This window comes from Sebastes fasciatus, chromosome 7 (assembly GCF_043250625.1).
Source record: "Sebastes fasciatus isolate fSebFas1 chromosome 7, fSebFas1.pri, whole genome shotgun sequence".
Lineage (NCBI taxonomy): Eukaryota > Metazoa > Chordata > Actinopteri > Perciformes > Sebastidae > Sebastes > Sebastes fasciatus.
The window spans coordinates 8,147,865-8,167,023 of record NC_133801.1 but is presented as its reverse complement, the minus strand read 5'-3'; the positions used below and the strand labels follow the sequence as shown (position 1 = coordinate 8,167,023).

The window sequence follows — 19,159 nt, the reverse complement described above, 5'->3', positions numbered from 1 at the left end:
TTAGCCACCTAAAAGAAAGGCCCACTTAAAAAAATCAATATCAGTTTAAGTGTACGCTATATTTAGAATATTTTCAGCGCTTTATCTTGCGGTCAGACAGCCCTTTCTGACGGGGAACTGAAGCCGTTGTATCCATCAATGCTCTCTTCAAAGCCATCAGACTCCATTGAAAGAAACTGTAATTTTACCTCGCAGAACATTAGGGTTACTGGTCTTCCACTGCCTCAATCAGTTAGTTGTGCTATTGTGTGACTTTGGTGAATCCAAACCAATTCAATTTAAAATAAAATGTTTTTTTTGTATTTAAAAAGAATATTTTTCATGTGAAAGAAGGTTATATTAAAGTATTTAATTAAATAAATTCTTAAATCTGTAATTGAATTTGTGCTCATTCAAAGACTGTAATGAAATGCTGAATGACTTTAAAACAGCTCATTTTTTTATAATGAAGAGGGCTTTGTTCCCCTGGCACAAAAGGGGAATAAATAACAGCAAAAACAAAATAAACAAAAACATCGGTATCGGCTATCGGCCAAATAGTTATTGTATCCAGGTATTCTCGCTAAAGCCACCAGACTCCATTGGAAAAAACCTGTAATTTCTCCTCACAGATTTGTTTGTTTGTGTTATTGTGTGACTTGGGTGAATCTGAACTAACCAAAGTCACACAATAACACAAACAAATTAACCGATCGAGGCAGCGGTAGAACAGCAACTCCTGTGGAGTCTGATTGCTTTTGGTGAGAGAATAGAATACGGCTTCAGTTCCCCATCGTAAACACAGACTGTATAACTATCTCACAGCAAGGTTATCTTCTGAAAATATTCTAAATACAGAGTACACTTAAACTGATATTGTTTTTTTTAGGTGAGTCTTTCTTTTAGGTGGCTAAAATGCGTTTTACTGCTGCCCCGTGCACAGCAGTACAGTGCTTTGTTTCCGTGCAGTAACTCCTGTCTGCTTCTCCAACCTGGGGGCGTGCCGACCGTCATCTACTGTAGGTAATATACTGACTATGGACAAGTACCTCACACAACCCCACTTCAAAACTGTCCCTTTATAGCTACACACACTTCTGAGGACGCATGCATGTGTGTAAGTCAAAAGGGGCATTGAGTGGTCAGTCATGATGTGTGTGTTTGAGTGTGTGTAGGCGCAGTCCTATTAACCCGGGTCACAGCGGACAAGCTGCCAACTACACACTGTTAAAACCACACACATGCTGTACAGTAACACATTTTTCACTGTGAGCACAATTCATGCACTGTATGTTCTCACCTGTACAAGTGTGAGTTTGATTAACATGCAGTGTAATATTCGTCTCTTTGTTCCTCCCTCCCATCCTTCCCATCCCTCCCATCCCTCATCCCCCTCCCCTCTTACCTGTTCTTGATGACTGCACCTCCAGATTGCCTGTAGGGAGAAGAAGAAGAAGAAGGAGAAGAAGAAAAAAACCAATGGATGTGTGGTGAGTCACTCCTCCACTCCACCCTACTTCCTCTCTCCCTCTTCTCAGTCTTTTACAAAATCTTTCCTTCACTCTGTCGCTCTTGTTGCATGTTTCACACTCTGCCCATCTCTCGCTACACACTTCTTTTTTTTGTTGTTAATTTGCATCTTTCTTCGCACTTCTCCCTCTTGTCTTTGTCTCTCTCCTGTTAATCACTCCTCTCTAGTGTCTTCCTGCTGAGTGCAGACATCAAGGTCACTCTGCTATACAGACGGTAGATACAAGACACACAAAACTACAGCTACACACACACACGCAGAGCTACAGTGCTGGGCCAACATACAGTAACAACAACAGTGCGATGCAGCCGATGTAGCATTGCACTCGTCCTATAACATCGTCACAATCACAATGGACAGTTAAAAAGATTAAAAAAATAGTACAGCAGGACGCCTACATTACCCAAAATGCAACTCGACTGCCTACAGTTCAGTCAAAGAACGTATATTGCCAAGAAGTGAAAGTTAATTGTACGGTCCATTGCAACATCAGCGCCCAGAAGCAGAGCTACACTTCCATCATTTTGGACTGAAAGCGACTACCGGACGCCAGTAAAGTGTCCGCCTAAAAAGTGCCGTACAAAAGGAGAACTTAATTATTTCAAATCTATTGTCATATTCTACCAAAATGGCCTGTGTTAAACAATAAAATATTCAATATATAATAAGCGTTTTCAGTCCAAATTGGTGGCAGCGGCTCAAAAAACACCCTAGTTTTCATCTCTTTGCTTCTATACTCTTTGGTTCAGTCGGACATTCGGTGTGTGTTATACTAGTAGCGGCTAACGTAGCTGTAGCGACTACTATCAAACAAAACCAACCTTACTAACCAAAGGAACGTGTGCAGCCTGAACAAAATAATAATAAACAATAAAGGCTAAATGCACATTTTGGCTCCTACAATAGCCTTAAGCGTCTAGCCTCAAGCAGAGATGAGGAGAGGAGGCGATAAGGCTTCAGAGGTCTGGTGCGCTCACTTCTTTCTAACTACACATGCCCAGATTTTTTAAATTTTCAAAGTTTTCAGCCCCAACCGACGCTGACTCAATCGACTTCACATGAGGACGTTTATCAGGCTTCACGCAGCTGGAGCCACAAAAGGCTTGTTCCGATCTCCAACACCTGTAAATACACTCTGATGTGTAAAATCAGTGGCGTTCCCCTTTAAATAGGCTCCAACACATTCTCATCCCAACTCGCCCCTTGGTGTCACTTTTACCACTTCTTAGTTAGGTTTAGGAAAAAAAAGATATGGTTGGGTTTAAAACTACAGCGTTTGTAAAGTGAAAATGAAACTGAACGTTGTGAACACGGGACACGAACTAACAGCTGATTGTAACGTGAAAGTGAAACTTAACACACGGGACGCGAACAGCGGTCTCCCGGATGAAAGCCTTATGTTTGTTGAACCCATCCACCTCAAGGTGTGTGTCTTTTCGCTCTTTAAACTACATCACTACACTCCCGGCGCACTTCTCTGCGCGTTTACTGTTGCGGGGAATGGTTTAACATTGTAGTTAACGGAAAGCCTGGCGCGTCTCATACCGCTGCTAAAGGGTGCCGTGTGCAGTGCATGCCGACGGCCGTGACAAAGCCTCGGTGTTTGACGCACTGGGAATGAGATAGAGCTGATCTATTCCCTGATGAAGGCAACAAGCCGAAACGAAATAAACATCAAGTATTTTGCTGGAGTTTTAATCCTATAAATACAGGCTACATCTAAAAGAACTTGGCAAATAATGGCTTATGCATTATGTGCCAAATTTGGTAGATATTTAATTAAATGTGTTGTTGTGAAAGAACAGGTTTGCAATAATTAAAAATTAAAAACTTATGCTGATGGATTCATCGTGATCCAAGGAATCCAGGAGAATTTTTTTTTCTTTTACAGGCATAAAATGCCTTTTTAAAAGAAAAAAAGAGAACATAATAGCATTATATGCACCAAGTCGAATCAGTTACTTCTTGACCCAAGTCTTAAATTTGTACCAAATTTGACTATGAAAAAGTTTTTGCTAATTAACAGACAAAAATCAAACAAACTCGCTGGACTAAAAGCCTCCTTGGCTGAGGTGCTTATTAATAGTATTATAATAGTAGTAATCTGCCACAACAACACACTGTGAAGGTACAAACAGAGCAGATAATCGTCTTTGAGAAGAATAAAAGGAAAATTTGATTTGAAAAGATGTGATTTTTTTTTTTAGAAGACATTCAAACAAAAAGAAGATTATTTACACTTTAATATCCTTAAACTGGATTAAAGCTGATTTTTCAAATGAAGAAAGGTGTTGGAAAGAAGCTCGTGAAAATGTCAAGAACAATAAACTAAAAATTCCCCTCAGCTGTCAGACGCCAGCAGATGCTGCTGAGGCCTGACAGCTTGTGCGTGGCATCTTTAAAACCTCCTAAACCAGTTCTGCAACCTTGCGGGCCGTCGCTGGACGTGTGACATTTAAAGGATGTGATCGGGGTGTCAATACGTGGAGCACGCTGTGCTCGTGTCTCTTAATGTGTCGCTGGGAATGAGCTGCTCGCTTGCTGCTGAAGAGACTGTGTTTCTGTGCGTGTATGACCAATTGAGTATTATATGGACGCGTCGGAGGTGCGTTACCAGAACTTTCCCTCACCTCATTTCACTTTGCTTAAGTGCTGTGCCAGCGATCCTCCCTGTAGCTTACAATAAACAAATGACGAACAGAGCAGCATAGAGGCCTGTCCAGAAAATAGCAGGTTACAGCCAGTCAGACACTGCTTCCCCATTATCAGGCACTGCGGATAAAAGCAACACCTAAATGCTTGAATTTTAAATCAGAGTTTGTACCTGCAGACGCCTGGCTAAAATAGAAAGACAAGCATTCCCTCAGACACAAATATACCTACTGTTTGCATATAAATAGTCATGAGGAGACACTCACACACACTGAGAGGTGCTCAGACAATCACATACATTCAAATAACACAGCTGCTTTTTTAAATATTAAGAGGAACATGGTGAATAAAAGACTTCAAGGCTCTACTAAAAGTGACCAAACTGAAATACCAGAGAGAAGGAAAAAAAAGATTCAAAATGTAAAACAGCTCGAGCCCCCCCTACCCGCCTCCTCCCTCTGCACCCCTCTCACTTCAAACCCGCTCTCCTCCATCCCTCCATCACCTTCATCCCTCTCTCCTCCGCTGCCTTTAGAGGAGAATGAGTCTCTCGATAATAAGTTGACAGCTGTAGAAAATGGCTTCTTTCAATTTGGGCGCTCCCAATCTCATTATATTGTGATAGGAGAGCTGCATGACTGTTTGCCTGTTTGGAGGCTCGTACGGGAGGAGAGCCGAGGCACTCCGAGTGCAGGCTGAGAGGGAGGTACGCAAAGAGAAAGTTGGGAGAAGACACTTGAAGAAAGAGAAATGGAGGAATGAGATGAGCAGAATGAGAAAGAGGAACGTGACATCCACTGAGGTAGAGAGAGAAAGGGACACAAAGTAAGACAGGAGAGGATGGACAAAGAGAGAAAAGTCTGCAGTAACGGAGCAGGATGACCTGTGAAAAGACTCACTGATGACACTTCTTCACATCACTTCATCTTTTGGCTCTCTGCTGTTTAAAAGAGGGCTGCTGCAGGCACATTTTTCTAGACCATGAACCCCTTAATTCACGATGCTCTGCAAATAGCCACCAGAGGAAATCAGATTCTCAACATCAATTTGTAAAAATAATAATTTTCAGCTCTTAGATTTGATTCAGAAATCACAGTGAAGGGGTGGCGACAGCGTGAGAGAGCGCAATCAGCAAACATTCCCTCAAATCTCTCATTATGCCGGCCGGCTTCGCTAAGTAGAAAAGCAAAGAAAATTCTTAATTCAGCACCCTGATACTCCCTCATGGACCTGCGTGTGAAACAGAGAGAGCTTAAAAAAATCTCTAATTTCTGCTCAGATGGGTGACAGAGTGGCTTTGGAAAAGCCACTGCTGAGTTCATCAGTAGCTATGAGTCCTGACTCCTGTCTAAATGTAGGCCTAAAGACAAAGCATTAGCTAAGTGCTGGTGAATTGTACATGGTAGCATAGCAGACACTTAAAGGGATAGTTTGGGCGTTTTGAAGTGGAGTTATAAAACGTACTTAACAGCCAAAGCCACCAGACTCCATTGAAAAAAACTGTAATTTTACCTCGCAGATTTGTTTGTTTGTGCTATTGTGTGATTTGAGTGAATCTGAACTAACCAAAGTCACACAAAAGCACAAACAAATTAACCGATCGAGGCAGCGGTAGACGAGCAACTCCTGTGTTCTGTGAGGTAAAATTACTGTTTCTTTTCAATGGAGTCTGATTGCTTTTCGCGAGAGCACAGATAAAGGCTTCAGTTCCCCGTCGTAAACATAGACCGTATAGCTGTCTCACAGCAAGGTAAACCAGCAAAAATATTGTAAATATAGCGTACACTTAAACAGGTATTGATTTTTTTAGGTGGGCCTTTCTTTTAAGTGGCTAAAATACGTTTTGCTGCCGGCCCTGTCCAAAGCAGTACATTGCTTTTGTTCCGTGCGGTAACTCCTGTCTGCTTCCAATCTGGGGGCTTGCCGACTGTTATCTACTGTAGGTAATACACTGACTATTTATAAGTAGCTCATACAATCCCACTTCAAAACACCTGACCTTTCCCTTTAAAGGAATAGTTCAACATAGTGGGAAATACACATATTTGTTTTCTTGCTGAGTTAGACGAGGAGATGTTTCATGTCTGCACGGTAAATATGAAGCTACAGCCAGGAGACTGTTAGCTTAGCACAAAGACTTGAAACCGGGGGAAACAGCTAGTCTGGCTTTGTCTAAAGGTAACAAAATAATCAGCCTACCAGTGCTTCTAAAGCTCATTAATTAACACATTATATTTTGTTTTATATGAGAGTATGAATCTTCCAACCCAATATTACAACAAACGCGTAATGGACCCGCCTGTCCACCCAAAGATAGCGTGTCAATGTCACGTTTTGCTTCACAATGACGTGAATATTACATGTATATTAAGATGCAGAAGGTTTAGGCAACAAAACCACTTAGTTAGGTTTAGGAAAAAATTCATGGTAGGCCTTAAAATAAGTATGTAAACAGAGTACAATGCGTATGGAAACAACGTAACATAAGTACAGAAAACACGTGACAAATGTCACAAAAAAACATTAATCATAAACAAAACAAATCACAGGTCTCAAACACCAGTCTCCTGGTTCAAAGTCCTGTGTTTGTGCCCGCCACAAGCAGTCTTTCTCACTTTTTATTCTACGTCACTATCTCTGAGCATAGTGTATTCACGCAGATGGATTTACATTGCAGTCAGTACAGACTACATGGCGCACAAATGACACGCCAAAAGCAATAAAGGCGCTCTTATTGCACGCTTTTATCGTGTCATTCACACACCTTTTCATGCAACCGGGCTGGAATCTTCCTATCTAATTCTCAGCAATAAAGTGATTAAGGGTATTTCCCAAAGTGTCAAACTATTTCTTTAAGGTAAATGAGGAAGAAAGGCTCAGCTACTATTTCCATGTTTACAAAGAGGATGGGAAACTCTCAGGGCTGCAGCCCTCTGGTCTGTGGCCGCTGTGGTCCTACCAACCAAGCAGTTACTGACAACACAGACCACAGGAAGAGGCTCCGAGAAACCAAACTGCCCATCATCAAACCACACAGCCAATGAAGGAAAGCCGAAACCTGATTCTGCACCTACACACACACACCCACACACTCTGTGGGTACACGCCTCATTGTGCATGAAAACTAATTTTACAATTCTAATCATTTTCATTTCTGTAATATCCTCAACATCTATTTCTATTTCAGGTTTATTCCAGCTATATTTTACACTAATGAGTGCACACACAGACTCACAAGCGCAGAGAGAGAAACACTAGCAGCTTCAGGAATTAACTGGCGGCGTGCCAACTCTCCGGCAAACTGGAGCTGACTACCAAAAACGTCCAGGCAGACATGACGGAAATGACAATCACACAGGCCTGCACTGTGCAAGGGCACAAAAACAGCACAAAGGACACCTGTACACATACACAGCAATGCATGACACCAAATACATGTACAGACATATAGTTAAAAAAGGACACTGTTATGCATGCACGCATAACAAAGAGGTACACGCATGCACACACAATATAGACAATATTACAAACCTCTAACCACAGACGTACACCAAATCAAGATTAGATGAAGAATGAGAGCGCCTGGAGCATGTGGTGTGTATGTGTGTGTATGAATCCCACATTGAGCTGTCTGCCTCAGCCTGCACTAAGCAAACAGCAGGGAGGGAGAGGCCTCCATGAAAACACTGAAGAAACTGGTAACACTGGGAGCACAAACACACACAAACACACTCCAGACAGGCAGTAGACATACAGCCTTACTAAAAAGCACAGCCACCCCACCAGGCCCACCCTGGGTGTACTATTGTCTGGATCTCTGGGTGATCCTTCACCAGCAGAAGCAGTCCACTTCAGCACATACTCTCAAGTCCAGGGTTGCGTCCACACACTCTGCTAAAACACACAGGCTGCCGGTAGCACTCTGTGGTTACGGTGCAATTAACCACACCAATTAGCTGGTTCCACCAACCGATAGAGAAACAGAGGGCTCCCCCTTGAGGTGAAATGGTATCATTGGAAAAGCCGATGAGAAATATGAGGAAATCATGAAAATGAGTCCACAATTACAAAAAAAAAAAACGTGAACGGCAACAAAGGATTTCATCTCAATGGTGGATTCCAACTGGGTGAAATGAGGTAATTAAACTGGGAGGAAATGAAGTAGTCCACATGTAAATGGCTTCATAAGGGCTGAGGGCAGATTGTATGGGAATGATTTGCACTTTAGATGTGTTAGCGAGACTCTGGCTGTAGCTCTGTGTGTGTGTGGGGGGGGGGGGTTAGCGTTAAGCCTGTAAAAACACTTGTGCCTACACACTCAAGTCTGTACACCTGGTCCACACACCTGTCTCATCCACCGTTGTCCATCTGTGCACACACACATATACAGTATACACACACACACACATTGGTGTTGTCTGGAGCTTTGTGTGTGTGTGTGTGTGTGTGTGTGTGTGTGTGCAGAGTGGAGAACGGTCAGGCGGCCTACTACTACTACTGTACTGTTCCTTCCTCCCCTCCCCCTAAACCCAGCCTCCATGGCTGAACTCAACAGATTAAACTATGCAATATAACCCTTACCAATCCACCCTTCCTCCCTCTACACCTCCCCCCCCATCCTCACCACCCTCAATTCAATTTCTCTCTCTCTCTCTCTCTCTCTCTCTCTCTCTGTAATGATTTGTCTTTTTTCTCCCATTCTGTATGTGTGTGTGCATGTGCGCGTGAACACATTTTCCTGTTCTTCTGAAGATTGCTAGGCTGCAGTGGCTGCAATATATATATATTTATATGTGAAAGCTGGAGTACTAAAATATAGTGGGGAAGGCTGCACATAAGGGATGGGGGAGAGAAATCGATGCAGCATACATGTAGTATTGCGATATTTTGCTCTGCAATATTGTGTCGATACACAAGCGTAGGGCTGTCGCAATAACCGCAATATTACAATACCACGCTATCTACTCTCTTTGCAATGGGTGCGCTGCATATTTCACATATATCCAGAGCAAGTACTCTACCTTGTGCGGACATTTTTGCTTCTGCAGATATATCAACGCAACCAGATGCAACCAAAGTGTCTCAGCTGATCTTGTGTTCTGCACTTAACAATAATCAAGCATTTAATACAATTTAAAATGGTCCTCTTTGTTTATTTAAAAAAGCAACAATATACAGGATACAGGATAAATGCATTGCATATAATTTGTAAACAAAAATATAATTTAAATTGGCAATAGTACCGCATATCGCACTGTTGAGCCAAGCATTATCACTGCAGGGGGAATTCCTTCACCGCGACAGCCCTACACAGACGTCAAGTATCGATCTTTTATTATATAAATATTAACCTCTTAACAATCCGATGGCCACTATTCCGTCTTTCAGAGGATGTAGTGGACTCGGTCTTAAAGCTAGAGTGAAGATACTGGTATCATATGAAACTAGAAAAACCTCAGGAATCCATTGGTACCAACCATGCCATGTTAGCTTGAATGTCATTTAGGCTAAATAACCCTCCAATGTTATGCAAAATTTTTGGGAGGAAAAACTGGCATGGCCATTTTCAAAGGGGTCCCTTGACCTCTGACCTCAAGATATGTGAATGAAAATGGGTTCTATGGGTACCCACGAGTCTCCCCTTTACAGACATGCCCACTTTATGATAATCACATGCAGTTTGGGGCAAATCATAGTCAAGTCAGCACACTGACACACTGACAGCTGTTGTTGCCTGTTGGGCTGCAGTTTGCCATGTTATGATTTGAGTATATTTTTTATGCTAAATGCAGTACCTTTGAGGGTTTCTGGACAATATTTGTCATTGTTTTGTGTTGTTAATTGATTTCCAATAATAAATATATACATATATTTGCATAAAGCAGCATATTTGCCCACTCCCATGTTGATAAGAGTATTAAATACTTGCCAAATCTCCCTTTAAGGTACAATTTGAACAGATAAAAAAATGTGGGATTCATTTGTGATTAATCGCGATTAACTCTGGACAATCATTCCATTAATCACGATTAGACACCCCTAGATAAAACAGATGTTGACAAACTGCATCATTTGCAAATATACTATATCACAATATATCGTATCACAATACTCAGCACGTCGCAAAATGTTTAAAATCTCAATAAGATCATATATCGTAGGACCTCTGGTGATTCCCACCCCTACTGCACATGCACACACACATGTGCACGTACACACACGTGCACCCTGATGCAGCAGCAAGAAGAGATGCTGTCTGGAAAATATAGTTCTGGAATATACTGTAAAGGGGAAACCTTAAGACACACACACACACACACTCACACACACACATACTAAGGCAGTCCAGCTCCATTGTGAGTTAAGGAAAACAGGTACAGACATACCTTTGTGTGTGTGGGTGAGTGTGTGTAGTGACAGAGTGCATGTCAGTCCCGAAGACAAAGAGGCCACACACTCGGTTTGACAGTGACAGACAGACAGATGGACAACACTGTGTGTGTGTGTGTGTGGCAGTATATGTGCAGGAGCGGACGTCTGCCACACTACCAGCTGGAAAATGTCAGTTTGCTCAAATTGCTGTCACAGCACTGCATCTGTGTGTGAGTGTGTGTGTGTGTGCGTGTGTGTGTGTGTGTAACTGACTGTTTGCATATTTGAACATGACGAGAGATTTGACAGACAGAAAGCGAGAGAGGCACAGCCGTGCAACAGATCATGTCATTTCTGTCAGGGGTTTGTGTTACCTGCTACGTGCGATTTTAATGAAGAGTTGCGTTTCATTTCCTGTGTGTGTCTCCCTCGTCGTCCACTGGGTGTGGTTATCTGGGAGTCACTATAAAACTGTGAATCATGGGCCTCTCTGTATATGTGTGTGTGTGTGCATGTCTCCTGTTTGTGCGTCTCCATAACGTATGCATGCACGTTCTCATTCGTGCATACCTATTTATGCATGCTGAGTGTTTGTGTGTTGCTGGCCCGTGTGTGTGTGTGTGTGGGTGTATATAGCCCGTAGCTAGCTGCAGTGTGTATTGAGGGCAGTACATCAGGGTAAGGCAATCTGCCTCCGAACAGCTCCTTCAGGTGAGATTTATCACCACTGCACTTGGCCTCTTATTATGGCGATGGATTCCCTACCTCTGTAACTGGGTGTGCACGTGGTAGTGCATGTGTGTGTGTTTTCTTATCCCCCCCTTCTTCTAGGTCTGTATCCTTATTAAAGTGCTGCAGAGGGAAGCAGCCATTGGTTTGTGTTGACTCCACCCTCAACAACTCCTGATAGGGATCCACTGGACACACAAAATACGCTGGGAATAATGTAAATGACAAGAGAGACGTAAATGCTGTGTGTTGGGTTGATTAATTCTCCCTCCACACACCTTTTGGACTACAAGTTGCAACCAAACAAAAACTACAAATTCAAAAAAAATGTCCTGGCTGGAAATCACGCACGGTCCCACAGCAGTGGAGCTGACTGACAGTCAGTTAGGTAGCACTGGAGAAATAGGTCATAGAGCTAAAAATACTTATCTATGTCTCTCTCTTTCTCTCTCTCTCTCTCTCTCTCTGTCTCTCTCTATCCTGTCTTCTAAAAAAAAGTAAAACAGATAGAAAGTCTAAATAAGGGGATGATGAAAGGAAAAAGAAATACCCTTAAAAACATCAGACCTCAGGCTTCTACTCCCGTACGAATGGAGGAAAAAACTGAGAGCAAGAGAGGGAACTGTGTGTGCTTCCCATTGTGTGTTTGTGTGTGTGTGATACTGCACAAATGAGCGAGTGAGGGAATGAAAGGGAGAGATTGAAAGAGGAGGAAAGATCTAGAAATGGATGCTCAGGCTGTGGTTGCAGCCATCACGCGGGGCTGTTTGCACACAGAGCCGGTTATTACATGGAACTCATTTAGCTCGGCTCAGTGAGGCAGGGCAGAAATAATATTATATAGGCCCTGCCACCACCACCACCACCACCGCCGCCAACACCACGGCACACTATTATCTACATCTCCCCCCTCCAACCAGCACAAAGAAGTAATGAAACTGCCATTTGCACTATTTCAGACAACTGTGCCTTTGCAATTATTGTTGTTAAGTCAAATTCCTACTCTTGATTTAATTTAATTGTGACCAACATATGTTAAGATTGTATAATTTGGTCGACTATAACCACTTTCTGCTAGTAGATAGTCTAAATCCACAGTAAATCCCTCTAAAGGAACTCTTATAAATGAGATATCCAGCAGGATTTAAAGGGATCTGACAAAATGCATGAAGAATTTCCTTCAGTACTTTTTGCCAGGGCTGCACAATTAATCGTATATTAATCGGGATCACAGTTTTGGCTTCCCACAATGAAATGAACATGGATTGCCTGCGATATTGACGTTTGAAAATGCACATTCTGCTCATTGAAAACTCTGCAACAGCCGGCCGGTGATCGAGATGTTTTGGCTTCACTTTTGGGTATAGATATTTTCCATACAACCAGTGTGTTTATGATTAAATGAAGAGCATAAAATAGTTTATCTAGCTGTTATTGTTGCTAGTTTTGATCTTGATGTGCACCAGATTGAAGCATTTAACTTTAAATTGTAGCTAACAAAAGGGTTAGGGTGAATATTCCTGTATTTTTTCATATTGCAATATATATAGCAGAAGAAAAAAAATTGCAATGTCAGTTTTTTCCAACATCGTGCAGCCCTAATTTGTACAATAGCAGGAATATAGCACAGCATGGAAGTGAAAGCAGCGCTCTGTTTATTTGAATGTGAAAGTGCTAAAAATCAATCGTGATAAATAATCGTGATATCAATATTGATCATAATATTCGTGGTTAGCATTTTGGCTGTAATCGTTCAGCCCTACTTTTTGCTGCATGTTAAAGTAGTGATTCACAATGTAAAGATGGTGGAGGGTGGTTGGTGGGGGGTTGTTGAGGGTAAGCGACTTGCAGGGCTCAGATGGTTTGAGGCCGAAAAAAGAAGGAAAAAGGGAAAAAGAGAGAGCGAGCGAGACAGAGAGAGGAAATGGCTGAACAAAAGGGAGATGGCGAAAAGAGTGATGGATGGAGAAAGTGATGAAGAAGGAGGGAGGGGGACGTGGAGGACGGGGCAGCAGGGGTGATGGGAGGACAGGGAGGAGAATAAAAGGGAAGCAGAGGAGAAGGAGAGATTAAACGAGTCTCTAATCCAGCAGAGAGATAGGCTGGTGGGGAAATGCCCAGTAGATTGGAGCTATAGCTGCTCTCCTCCCCTGATTTGCCTTCGCACACAAATGAACCCTCCACTGTCCTTCCAACACACTGCACGCACACTCCAACTCACACAATTGTGCAACGTTTCCTGCAGAATTTACATCCACTGAATTAATTATAATTTATCGCAGAGATTCAACAAAGTTAGGCACACAACAGGCGCTCAGCCAGCCGCTCTATTAGGGCCGACGCTGAACCAAATTTTGCCCCATTTTGCTGGATAGGTCTCTAATTTGTAAGCCTCTAATAGCGAGTTTGTTTGTAGACACGCTAATTACCAGGGCTTGTTTAAAAGCCGATCGCAGTGTGGTAACTGGAAGCGTAGTTAAACCCATACTGCGTAACGATGGCATTTATACAGTTGGCGAGGTGTTAAAAGGCGGCGTTGACTGCTGTGGCCTTGTGTAATAAATACATTCAGCTTTATTATTGCACATAGAGTCAGACGCTGGAGTGGAACAGCGTGCCAGCATCCCTGCAGGTCTGCATCTGGCTGACAACTATGTCTTCTTTTTCCTCTTTTGTCTAAAATCAATGTGAGACCACCACTGAAAATTGGACACCAATTGGACCTTTCACTCTTCCCCCTATATCCTATTCTCTTCCTGCCACCTCACCCTCGTCTCCTTCTCTGTCCTGGTACCATGTATCAAATATATACATGCAAATCAGTCAATTTAATCCCCTGACATGGTGTCAGCGAGGGCCTCTGGGAGCAATCTGGCCACACTTTGGCTCTGCTTGGACGAGCATCCCATATAGAGGAGAGGAGAAGACGCTCTGAGCTCAAAAGGTCCCACCATTACAGCCTCCATCCAGTCCACCTGTCCATTCCCGTCCCATCAATGCATAACATTACTGGATGCCAGTTTATTAGAGCATAATTAAACCTTGGAATTATTCATCTTTATGATACTATTATTGAGATATGGTGCTATGGCATGTGAAGTGGCCAAAACACTAAAATACCATCACAGTTGCCCAATCAGTGCCATTCCTGTTTCCTCTCTCCTGTGAAGTGCTCTCCAAATCAGGCACGTGCAGGGCAGTCGTTCATGGAAATTGCACGAAATGTCGCCTGTGTCTGCATCTCAGAGAGGCTGACAGACACACAGACAGACAGACTGACAGACAGACACACAGACACACAGACAGGCTGCTCAGGTGAAACCTGTGCAGCATCCGATGTGTGCCCCTGCTTTTTTTTTTGCACACATGACTTTTCTTTGTTTCAAACTGCATAAGCTGGATCTGTTGTGTGCTCAAACACTCCTCGGGTTTGCATGTTTATATTGCATCTATTGTGTGTTTTTTTTGTGTGTGTGTGTTCGGGCTAGATCTCTGTAAGTACCCGCTGACAGACGCACATCAGCCACCTTTTTGGCCGGAAGCCCAGGCGGGCAGCAGGCGTCTGCATTCCGCTGAAACCAGCCTCAGAAAAACAACAAAAAAAAAAAAATCCCCCAAAAACCTGCACAAAGGGGGGATGATTACGAGGAAATCCACCCGTTTTTATAAAAGACCCATTAGTGGGAATAAATGCCCCGTTAAGATGCACGTTTAGAGTGAAACTGCAATTTAGATTTTTATTATAGGGCTTTATTATAGGCGCTAAAGATGAAAGCAAGTTCAGCAGCGTATTTACCTCGGCTTATATACCTCCGAGAGGTCCGGCAGTGAGAGGAAAGCTGCAGCCAAAAACCAGAGCTTCATCCTGCCTACCTGTTTACCATCTCTGCCCCCAAAATGTGCACACAGGTATACGCTAAAGGCAGCTAAGCTGCGTGCCTGCCGGCCACTCCAGCCTGGCTTTGACCGTGATCTTGGCTGGCTACAGTGGCAAGGGACACACCGGGTCACCCAAATCCCAAATCTACCTCCAGCATTCCTCCATAGCCCTGCACACTGCACACACACGCTGCTGTTGCTGGCTCAAAGGAAATCATTATTGCATCGGAGCGCACAATAATCCTCCTCCATGCCAAACAAAAAAAAAAAAACACCTCAGCTTCAAATCTAACTTTTCTGTAGGGCTGATTCACATTATCTCCATCTCTGCTGTATGCATTTGCATCCATATATAGATGTGTAATCGTATAGCTGAGAAATATCTGGTGATATTTAAGCCTCCTAAATTTGCACTGACAGCATGCAGAAACACAAAAACGCGCAGGAAAATGTGTTGTACTTACGATTTGAGGGGGTTCTGTACCGCTGTGGCCATTTTGATATAGTATGATAGAATGCAACACTGCAGAGAGCCCGGTATTGTACATGTAATGTAGCAGCTATTTCAATTTCATTCATTCTCTGGGGCTGCGGCTGCAGCGAGCAGCCAATGGGAGGAGGGAGCGCCTGGTGACAGCTTTGGGGAAGTGTAGTCTTTTATGCATGTCAACATGGAACATGCAGGGGGGCAGTGCACTACAAGTACCAGCAGGGGTAGCGGGCAAAGTGGACCTCAGTCCCGCCTCGGACTTGTAAGTAAGGGGCAAAGCCATCCCCCAGATCCGAATTTATTTATTTAAAAAAAAAAAAAAAATGTCTACAGTTATGTCAAGGTTGGGTTGCAGGACTGTCTGTCAGTCTGAGGATGGCAGCTTCTCTTGTGCATTGTGTTGCCATGTCTGGATGGTGATGGTGATGGTGGGCGAGGTTGAAGCTGCACTGGCCAGTCACAAAATTTGCAACTTCTACTGAATGCATTTTAAAGAGAAAACAATATTTTTAAAAATATATATAATTTTTTTTTCTTTGCATATGTGTAGGGATAACATGTGGATATAACTGAGGTATTGCAGGTACCATCTTACCTGTGTGCTTATTATAAGGAACAACTAGTATAAGAACAAAACAAATTTACATATTTTCAGAAAACTTAAAGCTGCAGTGGGTAGAAATGGAGCAAATATGATTAAAAGAGGCAACTTATACTGAATGCATTTTAAAGACAAAATATTAAGAAATCATTTTGAATATTTTTTTTCTTTGCATATGTGTTAAATTTGCATCATATAAGTGGCAACTTGCATTTTAAAGAGAAAACAATATTTTTTTAAAAATATGTAATGTTTTCTTTCTTTGCATATATGTTTAGAGACAGCAAGTGGATATAACTTTAGTGAGGTATTGCAGGTATCATCTTACCTGTGTGCTTATTATAAGGAAAAACTGGTATAGAAAAACAAAAAATACACATATTTTCAGAAAACTTAAAGCAGCAGTGGGTAGAAATGGAGCAAATATGATTGAAATAAGTTATTTTTATAAAAAGGTCACTATATCCTGACAGTAGTGTATAATCTGAAAAAAAAAAAAAATGTGCCTCTGGTGTCCTCTGGTGCTCCTAACGGCATCTGGAATATTTCACAGACCGGAGGAAAACCTTCAAAGCCATCCCCCCAGATCCGAATTTATTTATTTAAAAAAAATTAAAAAAATCCTACAGTTATGTCAAGGTTGGGTTGCAGGACTGTCTGTCAGTCTGAGGATGGCAGCTTCTCTTGTGCATTGTGTTGCCATGTCTGGATGGTGATGGTGGGCGAGGTTGAAGCTGCACTGGCCAGTCACAAAATGTGCATCATATAAGAGGCACCTTATACTGAATGCATTTTAAAGAGAAAACAATATTTTAAAAAATATATATATAATTTGTTTTCTTTGCATATGTGTAGGGACAGCAAGTGGATATAACTTTAGTGAGGTATTGCAGGTATCATCTTACCTGTGTGCTTATTATAAGGAAAAACTGGTATAGAAGAACAAAAACAATATACATATTATCAGAAAACTTAAAGCGGCAGCGGGTAGAAATGGAGCAAACATGATTTTAAAAAGTTATTTTTATAAAACGGACAGTAGTGCATAATCTGAAAAAAAAAAAAACCTGTGCATCTGTGTCCTCCGGTGCTCCTAAAGGCATCTGCAAGATTTCACAGACCGGAGGAAAACAACCAATCAGAGCCGAGCTGGAGCCTGCTGTCTCTGAGCAGATGTCAATCACTTGCGAACTCCAATCAAACGGTCAAACTAGGCAGTGCTGATAAAATATGAATCAATATTCTGTTACTCTAATGCATATTTCTCACCTCAAATGTTTTTAGAAACATCTTGTAGTGTACTGTTTAGCTGTAAAATGAGAACGTTTGTGACAGCCAAGTTTAGGAAACGCCAAGCACCGCCCACTAGCCAGAGCAAACTTTCTTATACTATCTATTTTAGGACAAATTAAAGGTCCCATATTGTAAGAAGTGAGATTTTCATATCTTTTACAATATAAAGCAGGTTTAAGTGTTATATAAATACTGGTAAACTATCAAAACACTCATTATATGGAGAAAAACACACAGCCCGTATTCAGAAATTGTGCGTTTGAAACAAGCCGTTAGGATTTCTGTCCATTTGTGATGTCACAAATATACAATATTTAGTCCATTATACGGTTTTAAACGTAAACATTCTAAAATTGTCCCAGTTAATTTCCTGTTGCAGTGGATATAAATAACATCAGCTGGCAGGAAGTCATGGACCAAAACTGTTGCCTAGAAACGCAATTCCGTTGCAATTCCGTTGAAATGCGCTAAAACGGAGCGTTTCAGACAGAGGGTGAATACAGGTATATTCAGGCAGACAATATGAGGAAAATATAGGGATTTTTTGAAAATTACAGCATATAAACATGTTCTAGTAGAAACACAAATACAAGTATGAACCTGAAAGTGAGCATGATATGGGACCTTTAAGAGACGTTGTGTCTACATAACCTTACATTAGTGGTGGCACGTTGTTAGATGCATGGTTAATCTTATATTATCTATGCTAGCTAGGTAGCCCTTTCGATTACTTGACAAAATCGTATTTGAGTGTTAGTCGACTAAGAATTTAATCCACATATAAAGGTGGACAACTTATTCTAATAAAGAAAAGTTGCATAATATAGATCTGTTATATTAAATTATAGGCAATTACCCCTCAGTAACAAGTTTATACTTTCTATTTTATGGCAAATTAAGAGGCGTTATGTCTACATAACCTCACATTAGTGGTGGCACGTTGATAGACCCATGGTTAATCTTATATTATCTATGCTAGCTAGGTAGCCCTGCACTGAGCAGCTTTAATTATTCATTAATCAGGGGCGATGGGTTGGGAGTAGGCCTATAATTGATTCTTTCAGACATTTGTCTCTCATGGTTGAGCCCGGAGAAAGGTTGGGACCCTCTCCAATCTCCTCGCCCCTCCATCCTTTATTCCTTCCTTCCTTAATTCCTTCTTTAAATTCCAATAAAGGAAGGAAGGAAGGAAGGAAGGAAGGAAGGAAGGAAGGAAGGAAGTAAGGAAAGATAGGAAGCCAGGACTGTTGGAGCAGCAATGCTGGAATTTCTTTTCTCCATGTCCTGTTAGCAGCAGTGGCGCCGCTCTGAAGCCATTCAGTGACATGTGATATTTATAGATCTGTGCTAACAAATATTTAATGAACATTAGCAAGCAGCTCTAACATGGCAGCACTGCTCCAATAAAACACTCTCTGCCCGTTAAATGGAAACTTTGATTCAGTGTTTGCTGTAATTATGAATCGGTTGCTGTTTTAAAAGACGCATATGGTCTGTTTTTGTATGTTTTTGTATTTTGACATAATATGCTATGGTCCAACCACTAATGAATCATATTTACCTCTATACTCTGTGAATAGTATTAACTTGAACCTACAGTAGGACCTGTGTTGTGTGTTGGGTTGTGTCTTGA

General features: G+C 41.9%; 1 protein-coding gene across 2 annotated transcripts in view; it reads right to left on the bottom strand.

Moving 5' to 3' along the window:
• dpf1 (double PHD fingers 1) overlaps positions 1 to 15,751 on the bottom strand; it is a 50,184-nt gene extending 34,433 nt beyond the window's left edge. The window contains exons 1-2 of one of the 2 annotated variants that reach the window (XM_074641333.1): positions 15,607 to 15,751; positions 1,385 to 1,414 (exon numbers count right to left, since the gene is read on the bottom strand). In XM_074641333.1, the coding sequence (XP_074497434.1) occupies positions 1,385 to 1,414; positions 15,607 to 15,638 (62 nt within the window). In that variant the 5' untranslated portion in view covers positions 15,639 to 15,751. The remainder of the gene's footprint in view (positions 1 to 1,384; positions 1,415 to 15,606) is intronic. The other variant, XM_074641332.1, reaches the window with a different exon arrangement.
• Positions 15,752 to 19,159: the final 3,408 nt, after the last annotated feature.